The following is a 14806-nucleotide window of genomic DNA, read 5'->3' as shown; positions in this document are numbered from 1 at the left end:
TGCAGACAATATATTCACACTTATCAAAACAATTATTTCTATCTAATACAAATGAAAGCAGGCTAAATATCTACCTTATTTAAAAAAGAAGTCTAATATATGGAGAGGAAATTGATGCAGAATGGTTGTGCAATTGCTGTTCTTCTTTGCTAGTTTATATAGACAGTGGACACCTATGTTTACCCGCTTGCTTTCTACAATGCAAGATTCTTTCCCCATATTGCCAAAACGATTTGCCTTGATGCTGCTGTTTACTCTCCTCGGACGAAAGGAATAACAAGTTTGAGTGGTGAATCTATAGTGGCAGTGTCGGCAAGCAACTATTTTTTATAGAACGTAAACCTTGTTTTCAGAATCTCACATCGACAAGCATGATGGCTTACGAATCAATCCTCGACAACAGAAACAAAGCATATACGTCACGTTGAAGCGGTATTTGGCATTCGTGCCGCTGTACTCTTAGGCAATTATTCCTTTTTAAAAAAAAAAAAAAAATTATATTTAGTCTCTAGATACTAATGTTCTTTCATTGAGATCTTAATGACTTTTTGGTTTTGATTGAAGTCTTTGACATTAATTTATTAACGTAGAGATTGGACAACTCTGTTTTCCTAAGTGAGGATTCCGGGGATTCTCAAATCACATCCGTTCATCGTACATTGTGCGATCAGAAATTATTGTAATTTTTTATATTTAAAATTAAATATAAACAATATCTGACAAAAATTGATCATACAATGTACGATGAATAATTATAATTAAAGAATCTTTAAAATCCTCGTAAAAAGGATCAAGCGAGAATCCAAAAGGTTTTGCCGGTATGCGTTTTGATTTACCAAGATAGGAATATGGTGACTTCTTATCAAAAAGATTTTGCTAAGAAGTTATTGTGCTGAGAGAGTAAATGAGGCGTGGAAGAGAGGAATTAGTGGATTGCAATGATGAGTCGGATTGGCGCATGATTGACGCGCTGAAAGGAAAGAAACTCGCCAAAATGTAAAGGAAAGGGGACAGCCTGAGGGAAGTGGGGTCCTGCCTGATGAGTTGTCGGTCACTCATGTACAATCCCAATTGCATTATTTTGATAGGTCTTTTGATAGGACGGCATTGATCTGGACTGTTGGTTAATCCAACTGTCTTAATTTAAAATTATTAATTATTAATTTAAAATTTATAAATTTATAAATACATTTAATATAATGGATGAAGTTGAATATGATATATTTAACTCTATATAAAATAAAATAAAAAATCTAACAGCCTAAAATTAAATCAAAATGCAATGCTTTGTTTCAGAAAATAATTAGTTTAGTGTTTTTTCATTATATATCAGAATCTAATATTTTTAAATTAAAATATTTATGAAATTAAATTAGAATAACCTACATAATTTTTATTTTTTTTAAAAGTTACTTAATGGACATAATTCAACTTAAATTCATTTCTTAATAATTTTTGGTTAAAAATTTAACCCATAACTGTTGGAACAAATTTTTTTTTTTTTAGTCAAAACCTAAATTTTTGTTCCCAATGTTTGGAGATGGTCTTATTATAGGTATACTTTATGGAAAAACATGGTCTTATTATAGGTATACTTTTTGTTCCCAATGTTTGCAAATCTGAAGTCTGCACCCGGTAAAGGAATACTTTATGGAAAAACATGGGCATCTAAAAGTTGTGGGGTTTACAGATGCAGATCGGGCTAGCAATGTTACTGATAGACGGTCTACATCTAGGTATTTTACGTTTGTTGGAGATAATTTGGTTACGTGGCATAGTAAGAAGCAGAAAGTGGTGTCAAGGTCGTCTGCGGAAGCTAAGTATAGAGGTATGGCACACATAATATGTGAACTTCTTTAGTTACGTAAACTTTTGAGATGTCTTGGTTTTGAACTAAAGGAGACTATGTAGTTATATTGTGACAATAAATTTGCATGTAGAGATTGATCGACACTTTGTCAAGGAAAATCTTGAAAAGAAAATTGTTTCTATACCGTTTGTGAGTTCATGAAAGCTTCTTACTCATGCAGTATCTAGTAAGGTTTTTCAAGACTTAATCATCAAGTTAGGCATGTATGATATTTATGCACTAACTTGAAGGAGAGTGTTGATTTTAGTCTTAATTGTAGATGTTATTGGAGTCATGTTTTAAGTATGATGAGAATATGTAATCTTTAGGATTTAGTGTCCTTGTATTTTGCAATTACTGTCCTTATAGAATAAGGTGTTTTTGCCTATATATTGTAAAATCCTAAAGGATCCCTCCAACCTCATCTTTCCAAATTCACTCATTTTTCTCTAATTTTAGTACGTAAGACTCCTTTTATGTCCTTCGTGTTGATCCAAGTTCCAACCACTCTATTCTTCCATCACACTCATCTTTTATTTATTTATTCTCTTCCCTTCCTTCCCCTCTTATTTGAACGGTCACTGTTAAGTCACGTCAATATTTTATATTAATTTTTTATAATATGAGAAATATAAAATAAGAGAATGTAAAAGAAGGATATGAAAGGGAATAAGAGAATGTAAAAGAAGGATACGAAAGGAAATAGAATAAAGAATGAGAGAATCCTACTCCCTTTCTTAAACGGTTAAACCTTCCATTCTCGTTATTTTCTACAACCGGCCCCCTCTTGATCACGCTTTCTTTTTCTCTTCCTCTCTCTCTCTCTTTCTTTCTTTCTTTCTTTTTATTTTTGAGTTCTTTTCCTTTTTCACTCAACTTTCACAAAAAAAAAAAAAGGTGAAATTCATCTCTGTCGCTCCCAATTCGCAAAAAAAATTGTAAACCTCAAACAAAGAAATCGCAAAAAACCTCAAACCCTCTTATCAACGAAGAGAATTCCCACACAATCGAAGTTTGAAACCAACAAATCAATTTCAAGTGTTAAGCTGCTAGGGTCTGGGTCCTCAAATTCCGACGAGCTGTTTCCATACGAACCGCGGCGCACCGTACCGTGCCATGCCGTCGAACACAATCCTCTCTGCTCTATGTCCGGCGTTCAAGCCATTAAGGTAAGCAATTTCTTATTTATAAAAGAATTAGGGAGTTACATCGGGCTTTTGAATTAGGGATTTACAAATTTGGTTTTGATCCGTGGATTCTTGTGACATCTGAAATTGATTAGATCGGCCATTTTCAGTTCTGTCGGTTTGTTTTGGGTTTTCAAAACTTCTTTGTATGTATGTACGCATGGTAAAATCCAAACAGTCTTAACACCAGTTGATCTATTCAATCTGATTTCATCTATCATCTCGCACACGGATTTCTCTATCTTTAAAATGTTTGACTGTTTTCCCGCTTGGATCAGTATGAACAAAATTCTTGAGCGGAACCATAAAAGTTGCTATTCCTCACAAGACAATGTTGCTGAGAACGAAACACAGGTGATATTTCAGAATTACCGAGCCTCATCAAAATTCTGTTTGCATTTTTGTGTTTGTATGTGCTGGTGGTGGTATGAGCGTCTACTTACTGTTATACTTGATGGTATATATCCTCTAAGCATGCATGTTGGTTGGAGTCAAATGCAAATTCATAGAATCTGAATTTAAGGTAATCTATATGCATTTCATTTGAAGTTTCGTTCCATAGAATTTGCTTCACCGGTGCAGATGATGTTACAACTGTTTTAATGGCCTGAATGGATGATTTAGAACTGCTTCTTCGTATGCAGATTACATATGTATTTGAGAGCACAGCTGATGTAAGTTCTCTCTCTCTCTCTCTATGTCTCTCTCTCTGTGCATCGAACTGTTTTGTCTGCCAACTTTGCTTATAACTTACTCTCCTTGCTTTCCCTTTATCAGGAAAATTTTACCGATTGCAAATGATAAATGTTACGAGCATGGGAAAAGCATAACCAATTTTAAATCAGCTTTACAGGTATGCATTGATTCCAGATTCAAACCATCACTTCCGTTTAGCATGTTGTTTATCATTTTGTGATCATAACACCGTCGGGCGGTGTTACTATCGTGAATGTTATGCGAGAAAGCAAAGAAAATTCTAATGGGAGAAAGCAAAGTTAAGGTGAAGATTTTGGTTTGTCCTTTAGCTTTCAATAATTTCACTGCTAATTAGGGGTTTTTCTTCATATGTTTTCCTTCGTGTTCAACTTCCGATTTCACTCAATTTTATGTATTTGCTGAACGCCTTCTTTGTTTTACAAAATGTTTCTATATTCCCAAATACTTGTACCAAGAACCAACACTACTTAGATCACACGGATAGTACTTGGACCTAAAAAAAGAATGGTCAAACGGATCTTTTCTCAAAGTCAAATCTCAATTGTACAAATGAAAGATTTTTTTAATGTGTTGTTAACGTTTGATCGTTTTATCTTCAAAATATTATTGCTGTATCATTAACATTTGATCGCTATATTGCCAATTTTAGTTCCAATCAATTCAGCACGTGAAGTTTAGTTTCTAATCATTTTTAGGTTTGACATTGAATAGATTATTTGTACAATATTATTAAGAGACAAATATCTGTGCAAAAAGTAGAGGAAAAAAAAGAAATGATTGGGTGTGGATCAAAGTGAATTAAAGATTTCAAAAGAGTCAATTTACTGGAATCTCATACTTCGTATATCCCAAAAAGGAATGATCTATGGATTGGAATTAACCTCTGATAATAGGTCATGTCGTACTAATATCAATCCATTTGATTCTATTTATTAAAAAAAAGGATCCATTGTCCCATGACAATCAAAAGAGAGATGTTGATAAAAAAAAGGTTTGATCTTTGGGAAAAATGATAAAAAAGGGTTGAATTTAAATTATTCGAAATTTAATTTAAAATGGGCAGAAGATTGTCTTGGTTAAAACCCAAAACCATTACACACAGAAATAACAAACATGTTAACAAGAGAACTAACATGGTCACCCTCACCAACACCATCATCTGCATCAACAGTCATCATCATCATCCTCGTCACCGCCACAAATTATCTTCTGTTATCTGCACTCCTTGTAGTTCTGGGGAACTCTTCCACTCAAAGCTGTTAATCTTCAACTTAGGGCATTTGAATATATTTACAGTTTTCAAGGATGGGAATTTGACAATGCAGTTTCCAGAGAAGAAATCTTGCAGACTTGGTAGAGATAAAAGGTTCAAACGTTGCAACTGGCAAAAAGAAATCTCACCATCATTTCCTGCATCATCTCCATCTGATGTCGTTGCCCCTATTTCTGTCATTCTTTCACAACTCCCAACAGTCATTCTTCTTAGCCGCTTTAAAGTTTTGGCTATCGTATATGTTGCTAAATATTTCAAGTTGCAACAACCAACTACTTCCAAAGTTGTTAAATTCTGGAAGGGAATAGCAGATGACCCTATATCCTTCAATGCAGAACAACCATATTCTTTTGTTGACACTCTCTCTTCCATTGATACACGATTTCTAGCCATGGAAGATGATAACACAAAAGTTAAACTATTACAATGGCGCACCACCAAGCTTGTTAAGTTTCGCGACACAACCTGCAGTATTTGTACATTCCATTTTTAAGAGAAGAAAATTCACATTAATTGTTATTATCTAGTCAAATGGTATCTTTAGATAAAAAAAATTATACCAACAAATATTTCTTAATACACACTAGATAAAACGAATCACTTCAAATGATCAAATATATGTAAATTTAGCCACACAAAATCTAGGAGTTCTATAGTGGTTGTATCATTTTTCTTTGTAAATCATATCGTTCGAATAAAAATAAAACAAGTACTAATGGCATAAATGGGAAAGAATGACACTAGTGGCATACCTCCTCAGTAATGATATGTGTGTATTGGGCATTGTTTTGGACATGGAGATGCTTGAGTTGTTGAAAATCTTCACTACTTGAGTGGTACACAACATTATCAGCTCCCTCCGACCCATCCAAATACAAATCTTCACATGATCTCTTCAGCAACATTTCTAGACCATGGTCCAATACACAGCCAGTTGGGAGCTTTAGCTTCAATGTGTTGAGGGTTTCATCCACATTGTACCATTCCCACGAAGCACCGATTAATATTTGGTATCTTTTTAACTTGTCAGTGAACAAGTTCCTCGGAATACTGCCAGCATCTGGAACATGTATGCTTAATGCAGCTAAACGAGGCAAGTCCTTCAGTTCTGAAAGGCTAGCATTACTTCTTTCTCTGGTTACTCCTTCGGGCACCCATCCGTTGAAGCTGTTTTCCATTCTCAAGTCTTCTAGACTTGTCAAACATGATATAACATTAGGTGAAATCACTTTGAGTTCAAAGCACCAGCTTAAATCCAGCAGTCGAAGACGAGTCAATTTCCCTATTTCTTTAGGCAACTCTTCAAACTTGGATTGTATAAAGCTGAGAATTTCTAGTTGCAATAGCTGTCCGACTAGAGTTATGTCTCCCAACACGCAACCATCCAAACACAATGTACGAAGATTTTCTAGGAGCAGAAGAGATGGAGGCAGCGATGAAATACGCGCCCTGGCTAAATCCATAACTTTAAGCTCTTTCATCTCCTCAAAGAAGCTACCTGGGATTTCAAGCAAGTCACCATTAAAGTGCAAATAAAAATACTCCAGTTGTTGGCATTTCAAAACTTCAGGAAGCCTAAGGATGTTTTTGCAAGACAAAGAGATCATTGTGCAATTTTCAGAAAAATCCTTATTGTTTGGCCATTCCTTCAAGACATCTCCTTGTGCTCTTAGTAAGGCACGGTGGCCTTTGGATGCAATCGAGATGGCAACATCACGTAACAAATCATGCATTGCGATTGATGTATTGTTCTCGGTGTCGAGTAACAGACCAGAATCTTTAAGCTCTTCAATCCACGCGTGCAATGCATATCGTGCGTCCTCCACTGAATCGAAGTTCTTAAACAAACCCAAACCAATTGTATATTTCAACAAGTCTGTCAGATTAGCGTATACCCTACGATTTACCATAATTCCACAGATCAAGAATAGTCGCTTCAGCTTTTGATCATCCAATTGATTGTAACTCCACTCTAAAGCCGAGTATGCTTCGTTGTCAAACACTTTTAGGCGACTGAAGGCATTCTTCCATACTGGTAAAGTACTTCTATTTCTTAAAGAGCTTGCGACTGTGACAACCAAAAGTGGCAAACCGCCGCATTTTTTGGCTACATCGGTTGCCACAGTTCGTATGTCGGGATTTTTAACAACATCACCTGCTTTCGTCTCAAATAAACGCCAAGCTTCTTTCTCTTTTAAAACTCGAAGCTCAAACTCTTTTTGCAACCGCTTGTCTGAGGATAGCAGTTTTCGAGTTCTGGATGTCAAAAGTATTCTACAATTCCGCAGACGAGGAAGTCCTATCGCCTCCAAGTCAATGCTTTCCCAAATGTTGTCTAAAATTACAAGAACTTTCTTGTCTTTGACCCTGTTACATAGATGAACTGCTCTTAGTGGCATAGTTTCGCTTTCTTGAACTTCCATACCCAACTTTCTGGCAATTTCTTTTTGAATTCCTTCAAGGTCCGGATTTTGCACACTTTTTACCATAACCGCATCAGCAAATAACTTTTCATTTACAGCTTGCCTAAGGACTTGTTCAACCAGTGTGGTCTTCCCCACGCCTCCAATACCATACACCAAAATCAGGTCGGTATTAGGAATTCTCAGTTCAGCCATGATTTCCCTTACAGTTGAAATCCTCGAATCAAATGCCTCATAATGTTGTTCAGATACCACGGATACCTCTTGTGGGCGGACATTGTACGAAATGCTAGCGAAATCTCTTTTTGCGTAGAGCTCAATAACCACCTGCTCCAACTTTGTTGATCTCCTGCCTAGCTTGTAACGGAGCACCGGGTTTGGACAAACCCCACGGAGACAGCTCATCTTTGCTTGCGTATCAGGCTTGCATAATTCGTTCGCCTTCTCGGTGATCTCAACCACGCTTTTCCGCCAGTTCAGGACGTCAGTGTGGATTTCTTCACCTCTTTCTTCAGCTCCAACAACATCGCGCTCTAGCCGCTCTCTAGCGTCACTTAATTCGTTCACTTGAGTCTGTAGACTCTCGAGGTTTCTTTTGCAGTGAAGTAGATAACCCACTTGGCGTATAGCTGGTTCAACTGCATACTCGGCAACTTTTCCGACAATTTGATTAACAATCTCCATGCCTGCTGATGAATACAAATTAAATTAGAAAAAAAAAGGAGCTGAAGAAATACTTTACTTTTCTAATTGACTTATGAGTTATGATCGTTCAACAACTTATAAATAAACACAGTACATTTCAAAGTGTAATATGAAAAGGGCAAAATTCTATTACACTTCTTGAAATAGATTACTTTTTGAATAAAACCTTGTCTAAGATTTGAAACTAACTAGTTTCTTGGCATTTAATTCTAATTTTCGAATATTAATTACGCTTTAATAAAGTGGGACCCACTAACACATTTAGTTCTCATCTCCATTAGAGAGATGATACAAATGATGGTTGAACTACAACGTGGACTAAAAATAAAAAAGCTTAAAAGTGGTAGAGGTGGGGAATATACTTAAATCGAGTTCAAGGAGTTATGTGAGGATATGGGACTACAGAAACAACTAACTGTTGCTTACTCATCATAGCATAATCGTATTACATAAAGGAAAAATTAGACGGCGATTGAAATGGCAAAATCCATGTTGCTTGAAAAGAAGATGCCACATTCATTTTGGAGTGAGGCAGTTAAAACTGCAGTCTAACTTCTCAACATATGTCCAATAAAGACACTTGATAAAATGAATCCTTTTGAAGGATTTAGTGGCAGGAAACTTGATGTGAAGCATCCAAGGGTGTTCTATTTGTTATGCAGAGATGCCAACACAATTGAGACACAAACTTGAGGACAACAACACCAAATGCATCTATGTGGGATATAGGAGTTAAGAGAAAGGGTATAGATTTTTCAATTTTGAAACTTACAAGGTCATTATTTTGAGGGATGTCATATTTAATAAAGAAGCTGTTAGGAATTGGGATAAAAAGATTGAAGATACCATCTTAGTACCACTTAGACTTGATGAAGTGGAATGTGAAACACAAACTGAGAGTGAAATTGTGTTTGAAATTTTGTCTCTCCAACATTTAAGTTCAACACCAGAGGACCTAAAAGTACAAGATTCTCCCTTAGGATCAACTTCATTAAGAATGAGGAGGTTGAGTGAGATTTATGCAACTTGCAACTATCGTATAATGGAACCTAAAAGCTTTGAAGAAGCTGAGAATGACCAATCTTGGCAGAAGGCAATGAGTGATGGAATTGTATGATTGAGAAAAACACAACTTGGGAACTTGTGAATAGACCAAGGGACAAACTAGTGATAGGTGTGAAATGCATCTATAAGACCAAACTGAATCTAGATGGCTTCGTACAAAAGAACAAGGTAAGACTAGTTGCTGAGTGTTATTTCCAACAACCTTTGCTTTAATGGCAAGGTTGGACACTATTAGGACTTTAATTCCTTTGGCCACACATAAAGGTTGGAAATTGTATTCATCTTTGTTGTCAATAGCATACTTGAATAAGGTTTTGTGGTTCCAAATAAAGATGAGAAGGTGTTCAAATTAAGGCAGGCACTGTATGGACTGAAGTAAGCACTAAGGTCTTGGTACAGTGAAATTGACCACTACTTCCGCAAGAGAGGTTTCAGCAAAAGTTCAAGTGAGGTCGCAATTTATATAAAGACGGGAAAAGGCTCAAAAAGCTAATTGTGTTTTTCTATGTTGATGATGCGGTGTTCACTAGAAGCAATGAAGCTATGATTTCTGAACTCAAAGAGGATATGACGAAGCATTATGAAATGACTAATTTGGGATTTCTTCATCACTTTCTGGGAATTGGAGTGATTCCAGAATCCAGTGGTATTTTCATACATCAGTAAAAATATGCACAGACCTTACTTGAGAAATTTGGACAAAAATGATGCAAGTCTGTTGCTACCCCATTGATTACAAATCAAAAAGTGTAGAAATGTTGGAACTAAAGCTGCCGATGAGAATTTGTACAACAAAATTGTTGGCAGTCTACTATATTTGACAACAACAACAACAACAACAACAACAAGACTTGATATCATGTTTGTAGCAAACCTACTATCAAGATTTATGCATAGTATAACAAAGATCAAGACTAAAAACCATGTGTTCCATCAGAAGACTAAACACATTAAAGAAAATTTCATTTCATTGTAGAGGCATTGCTGGAAAACGCAATTAAGTTGTTGTACCGCAAGTCTGAAGATCAGATTGCATATATTTTGAGCAAAACTCTGCCTAAACACAAATTTGTTTATTTGGGAGGACTGCTTGGAGTCAAAGCATAATCCATATAGAAGGGAATGTTGGAGCTAAATGAGATTTAGCTTTGATCCTACAACTTGGAACGCAAGAAATTTGTTTGTGTTTGTTTTGCTTGAATTCCATAAGGCTAGTGTTACTTTGTTGTTAGTGAACTAGGTGTGGACTTGGTTTCATTAGACAAGTGTATGCACCAAATTAGTTTTTTAGATTGACGGGCTCAAAGTAATTGTCTTTGTTTGGTAGTGAAGGATAAGAGATAAGAATGTATGAAGGATGCTGAGTTGCTACTATTAGCTCAAGCATTTCATCTCTAAAATTCTCTGATTTGTTCTTCATTCTTTTTCAAGATTGCATCACGTATGTACACTAAACTATGGCAGAATTAACATAAACACAATAAATAATCAATACACAGACTGAAAAGTACAAGCTTGCATGGCACCAGATTTAGAAGCAAACCAAATGCCCCACTGTTTACCAAAAAACTCACGATTGTTGTTGTTGTTGTTGTTTATTTATTTATTTATTTATTTATTATTTATTATTATTATTATAAAAAGCATAGGGTTAATTTTTATGACCTAGGGTTAAGCGAAATGAGTTTAGGACTCCGTCCAAAGGCCGAGTCCTAAACCCTAAATTATAAGCTACACTCGCCCACATTCCGATTCCGACACCCTTATCTATCCACTTGTCATGCTTCAATTTATTCTTATTTGTAAAATTTCTTTAGTGTTATAAAGTAAATCGATTCTACAAACTATTGAATCCGGAGCATTTTTCTCTATTATTAAGGGCCTAATTACATGTGAAAAGCCCCTAAATCAAATCAAATATGAAGACAACCACCAAATTACCATAAATGAGATCCAAGATGCAAAACTCAAATCAAATATGGTTATAATTAAAGAACGTACCCTTAGCTCTATTGGTTATGGATGAAGTGAGTTGCTCTTCAATATATACGTTCCTTGGAGCATCAATACAAATTGGTCGTTCTGTAAATTGAGAATAAGCTAATAAAGTAAGAAGGGAGAGAACATAATAATTTCTTTTTCTTTTTTTTTCTTGCAAAGTTCTTCTGGATACAATTGCAATTTGCTGTCTAAAAGCAAAAGGAACTAAGAAATCTAAAAGCATTACGTTTTATCTTCTTCTTCTAATTTAACATGTGTACCCTAAAGCTAAATGAAATGATTATCAAACCGACCCTAAATCATATGTAAAAATATGTGTACTTAGGATGGATTAAAAAGCCCACGCATTGCTACGGGATTAAAAATTGTAAGAGGGGTCGTATTTCGAAGATACAAAGAGTATGCCAAAACAAGCAAAAAAATTTTGCTTCAACGCTAAAAACTTATGTCCAGTATTTGTTGATTGTTAAGGAAGCACCCTAGGCAAGGAAAGAAAAATATTGAAACACATGAAGCAATTTTATATGACAACAGAATTATACTACAAAGAAAATAAGGATAGTGTAGTTACCTAATGGTTTTTTTTTTTTTTTGGTTTTGTTTTGGGATTGGAGTTTGGTTCAAACCAATTGGAGAGGACCTTTTTTTAGCAATTCAGCAGGACTTCACCACTACCAACATTCTTAGCTAGATAGAGAACGTTGTATGAGTGCATCGTTATTATCTACAAACATGGAATTGGAAAATATATAACTGTTAATTCAACCTTGAACCAACTTCTGCCTATATACAATGAAAAAAAACAAATCACTATTTCAACTCACTATCTCATCAGAATGTATAAAATAATCTGAATTAAAAAATTCACAGATTAAAATTATGATATTTATAAATGTCAAAATCAAACTCCCAAATTTAAACAAAACAAACTCCATAAATGTGTTTTTCATGTTATAATCTCGAGCAGAATAGACTTGTGTACAATTTTTATAAAACAACACTTGTATAACACTTATACCAAAATTTACTCACATTCTTAGTTGTAAGTTATTGATTTGGTAAATGTTGGTGACTCATATAATGTATTGATACATTCATAGTTTTTTTAATCAATTTTTACATACAATTAATAATATCGGTTGTATACTTACACTGTTCTTTCCAAAAATTGTGTTCTCAGATTTTTATTTATTATTAATTCATAAGAAAATATTTTTTTTCAAAAGAAAAAAAAGGAAAAAAGGCAGAGAATGCAGTAAATAACATATTCACTGAGCTAAGAAAACTAAAAAGTGTGAAATATATTGCAGAAATATAGTTAGTGAGTCTGCTTGACTATGCTGCTTAACTGTGACTAGGAAGAAACTGAAATGTCTTAATGAATCTTTCCAGCCTTCAAAATAGATCCTTTTATAAATAAATAAAAATTATCCATGAATTCCAAAAAAACTGAATCCTGTAATAATGCTGAAAAGCATATTTGATGAAAGGAATGATGAATGAAAAAATAAAATCAAAGAAGGAGAAAAAAAATGAAATTCCCAAAATAGTGTTACACTACAACACTAGCAATCACCTTGTTTATCTTAAAAAAAATAGTTTAAATAATGTTTTGTTGGAAAATAGCATTAGCATGCCAGCTGTCATCGACTTGAGCACTATGGAGAGAATAATTTGCTTCAGTGCACTACCAATGGAGTCGAGAATAGCTGGCACCAAAAAATGCAAATAATTTGTTATTATTAAGCATGCAGACAATATATTCACATTTATCAAAACAATTATTTCTATTAAATACAAATTAAAGCAGATTAAATATATATCTTATTTAATAAAACTAATCATGGTGGAACAACACAATCATATACTTAACATGAAAATTCTTTTACTTCTCAAATATTTTTATAATTTTTTGTCGTAAGATCAGATAAATTAAAATCTAAAATTTGAATTTTTTTTTTATAAAAACATGGGGAAAACACTTCTAAACAACTTAGTCATCAAGTGAGTTAAGAATTATAAAAAAGTTGATAAAATTATATTGGTAAATCTGTATCAGAAAAGTTGAAATATCTCAGGACAAATAGATTGGTAACTATTAACGTAAAATATTAATTAATTGAAACCATTGAGGAAAAAATCGAATTTGAGAACATTTTTTTCAACGGATTTTGCTTCATTCTTCACATTAGATTATCTTCATTAGAGGACGATCAAATATGTAATTTAAGGGTATTCAATTAAAATTTAAAGTAATTGTATAAAATTCAACATATTCAATCATGATTTTATGATAGGTTAATAAAATTCTTAAAATCCGATTGTATTCAATTAGGATCTTAATAAAAATTTTACTTTCTAAGTGTATTCAATTACAAATTGAGAAATTGATTTTAAAGAATTGAAAAAGTTGAGAAATTATAGAAAATTTGAGAGAATTTTAAGTATTCATAAATCTCACATCTTCCATAAAATTTTAAAAAGATTAAATCAAAATTTATAAGAAATCTCTACAAATCAATTAAACTACATAAAAATTCATTAAAAAATTTTAAATTCTGAATTGAATACGTGCACCTAACATTCGACAATTCACCGTAAAAAAACATAGCTACTATCCCTCATAAAAAATATGAACTATTATCCTTGTTGCGATGTATTTAATCGGATCACAAACAATCCCATGACATCTCATGATATCATGAGGGCATAAACACATACAATTATCAAGAAGAACACAAAACCATTAAGCCACTTCTCCACCGCCTTGACCCCGTTGATTTTTGGGTGAGTTTGGGTGGTGTTTGGAGGTGATACGCAAGGTTTTGCCGAGAGGGAGAAGGGAGAGTTGCAGAGGGGGACAGATGGGAGGAGAGGCAGAGAGTTGTGAGGGATGAGAGAGAGTGACAGTATTGGAAGATGGAGGAGCCTGAGTGTAACGAGAGATTAAGTGAGGCGTGGGACACAGAACCACTAACCCAATTCCGGAGATCCAGCTGGAGGCCAGTTTCGGCACAACAACGAAAAAAAAGGAAATGGGTGATGGACGCGTGGAAACTGTAAAAAAAGGTATGGAAACGCGCACGAGAGCAGATCCACCCCACACTTTTTTGCCCACCACCCTGTCCAATTAGCAGCCTAGCATCCAATCCACACCCTCCAGCCCGTGAAACAGCCTGGCATCCAGCCCACGCCAGGCAGCAGGCCGGCCCATTTCGGACAGACCCAGAAGCCGACAGCGCTGCAGCGCGCGGGCCCCGCGTGTCAGCGCAAGTGGGTTCGATCCGGTGAGAGCCACGTGGCCATGCTCAGAGTCGTTGGATTTCCAACGGCTAGTTTTTGTAGGCCGTTGGATTTCCAACGGTAAAAAAAATTTAAATTTGACTTTTAAAATGGACCGTCTGATCACAGATCAACGGTCCACGTTTTTTTCACCCAAAAAAAAAAAAAAAAAAAGGCCCAACGGTCAGAATTTTGACCGTTGGCCACGTGGCAGCTTATTGGCTGTTGGATTTGATTATTTTTCAAATCCAACGGTCCAGATTAATTACAACATTAAAATTTATTAAAAAATAATTAAAACACC

General features: G+C 34.8%; 1 protein-coding gene and 1 long non-coding RNA gene across 2 annotated transcripts; one reads left to right on the top strand and one right to left on the bottom strand.

The window, feature by feature from the left end:
* The first annotated feature begins 2703 nt into the window (after nt 1–2703).
* On the top strand, nt 2704–3949 carry LOC137716773 (uncharacterized). Its single transcript, XR_011065740.1, has 5 exons — nt 2704–3018; nt 3315–3390; nt 3510–3559; nt 3681–3710; nt 3814–3949. It is a non-coding gene; the product is annotated as an uncharacterized lncRNA (long non-coding RNA).
* A 985-nt stretch (nt 3950–4934) lies between these two features.
* Nucleotides 4935–10037, bottom strand: LOC137716767 (disease resistance protein At4g27190-like). Its single transcript, XM_068456155.1, has 2 exons — nt 5779–10037; nt 4935–5491 (listed from the first exon to the last, which is right to left on the bottom strand). Exons 1-2 carry the CDS (start codon nt 8131–8133, stop codon nt 4943–4945), a joined length of 2904 nt encoding a protein of 967 aa, XP_068312256.1. The 5' UTR covers nt 8134–10037; the 3' UTR covers nt 4935–4942.
* Between the last annotated feature and the right edge of the window lie 4769 nt (nt 10038–14806).

This window comes from Pyrus communis, chromosome 15 (genome assembly GCF_963583255.1).
Source record: "Pyrus communis chromosome 15, drPyrComm1.1, whole genome shotgun sequence".
Classification (NCBI taxonomy): domain Eukaryota; kingdom Viridiplantae; phylum Streptophyta; class Magnoliopsida; order Rosales; family Rosaceae; genus Pyrus; species Pyrus communis.
Note: the sequence above shows the minus strand (reverse complement) of the source record. Positions and strands in the feature narration are given on the sequence as shown.

What these genes read in the sequence shown, in the direction of transcription:
- LOC137716767 (XM_068456155.1), bottom strand. Translation starts at nt 8,133, where the DNA reads ATGGAGATTGTTAATCAAATTGTCGGAAAAGTTGCCGAGTATGCAGTT. An exon ending in CACATATCATTACTGAGGAG is followed by an intron (nt 5,492 to 5,778) that starts GTATGCCACTAG and finishes CAAATACTGCAG; the next exon opens with GTTGTGTCGCGAAACTTAAC.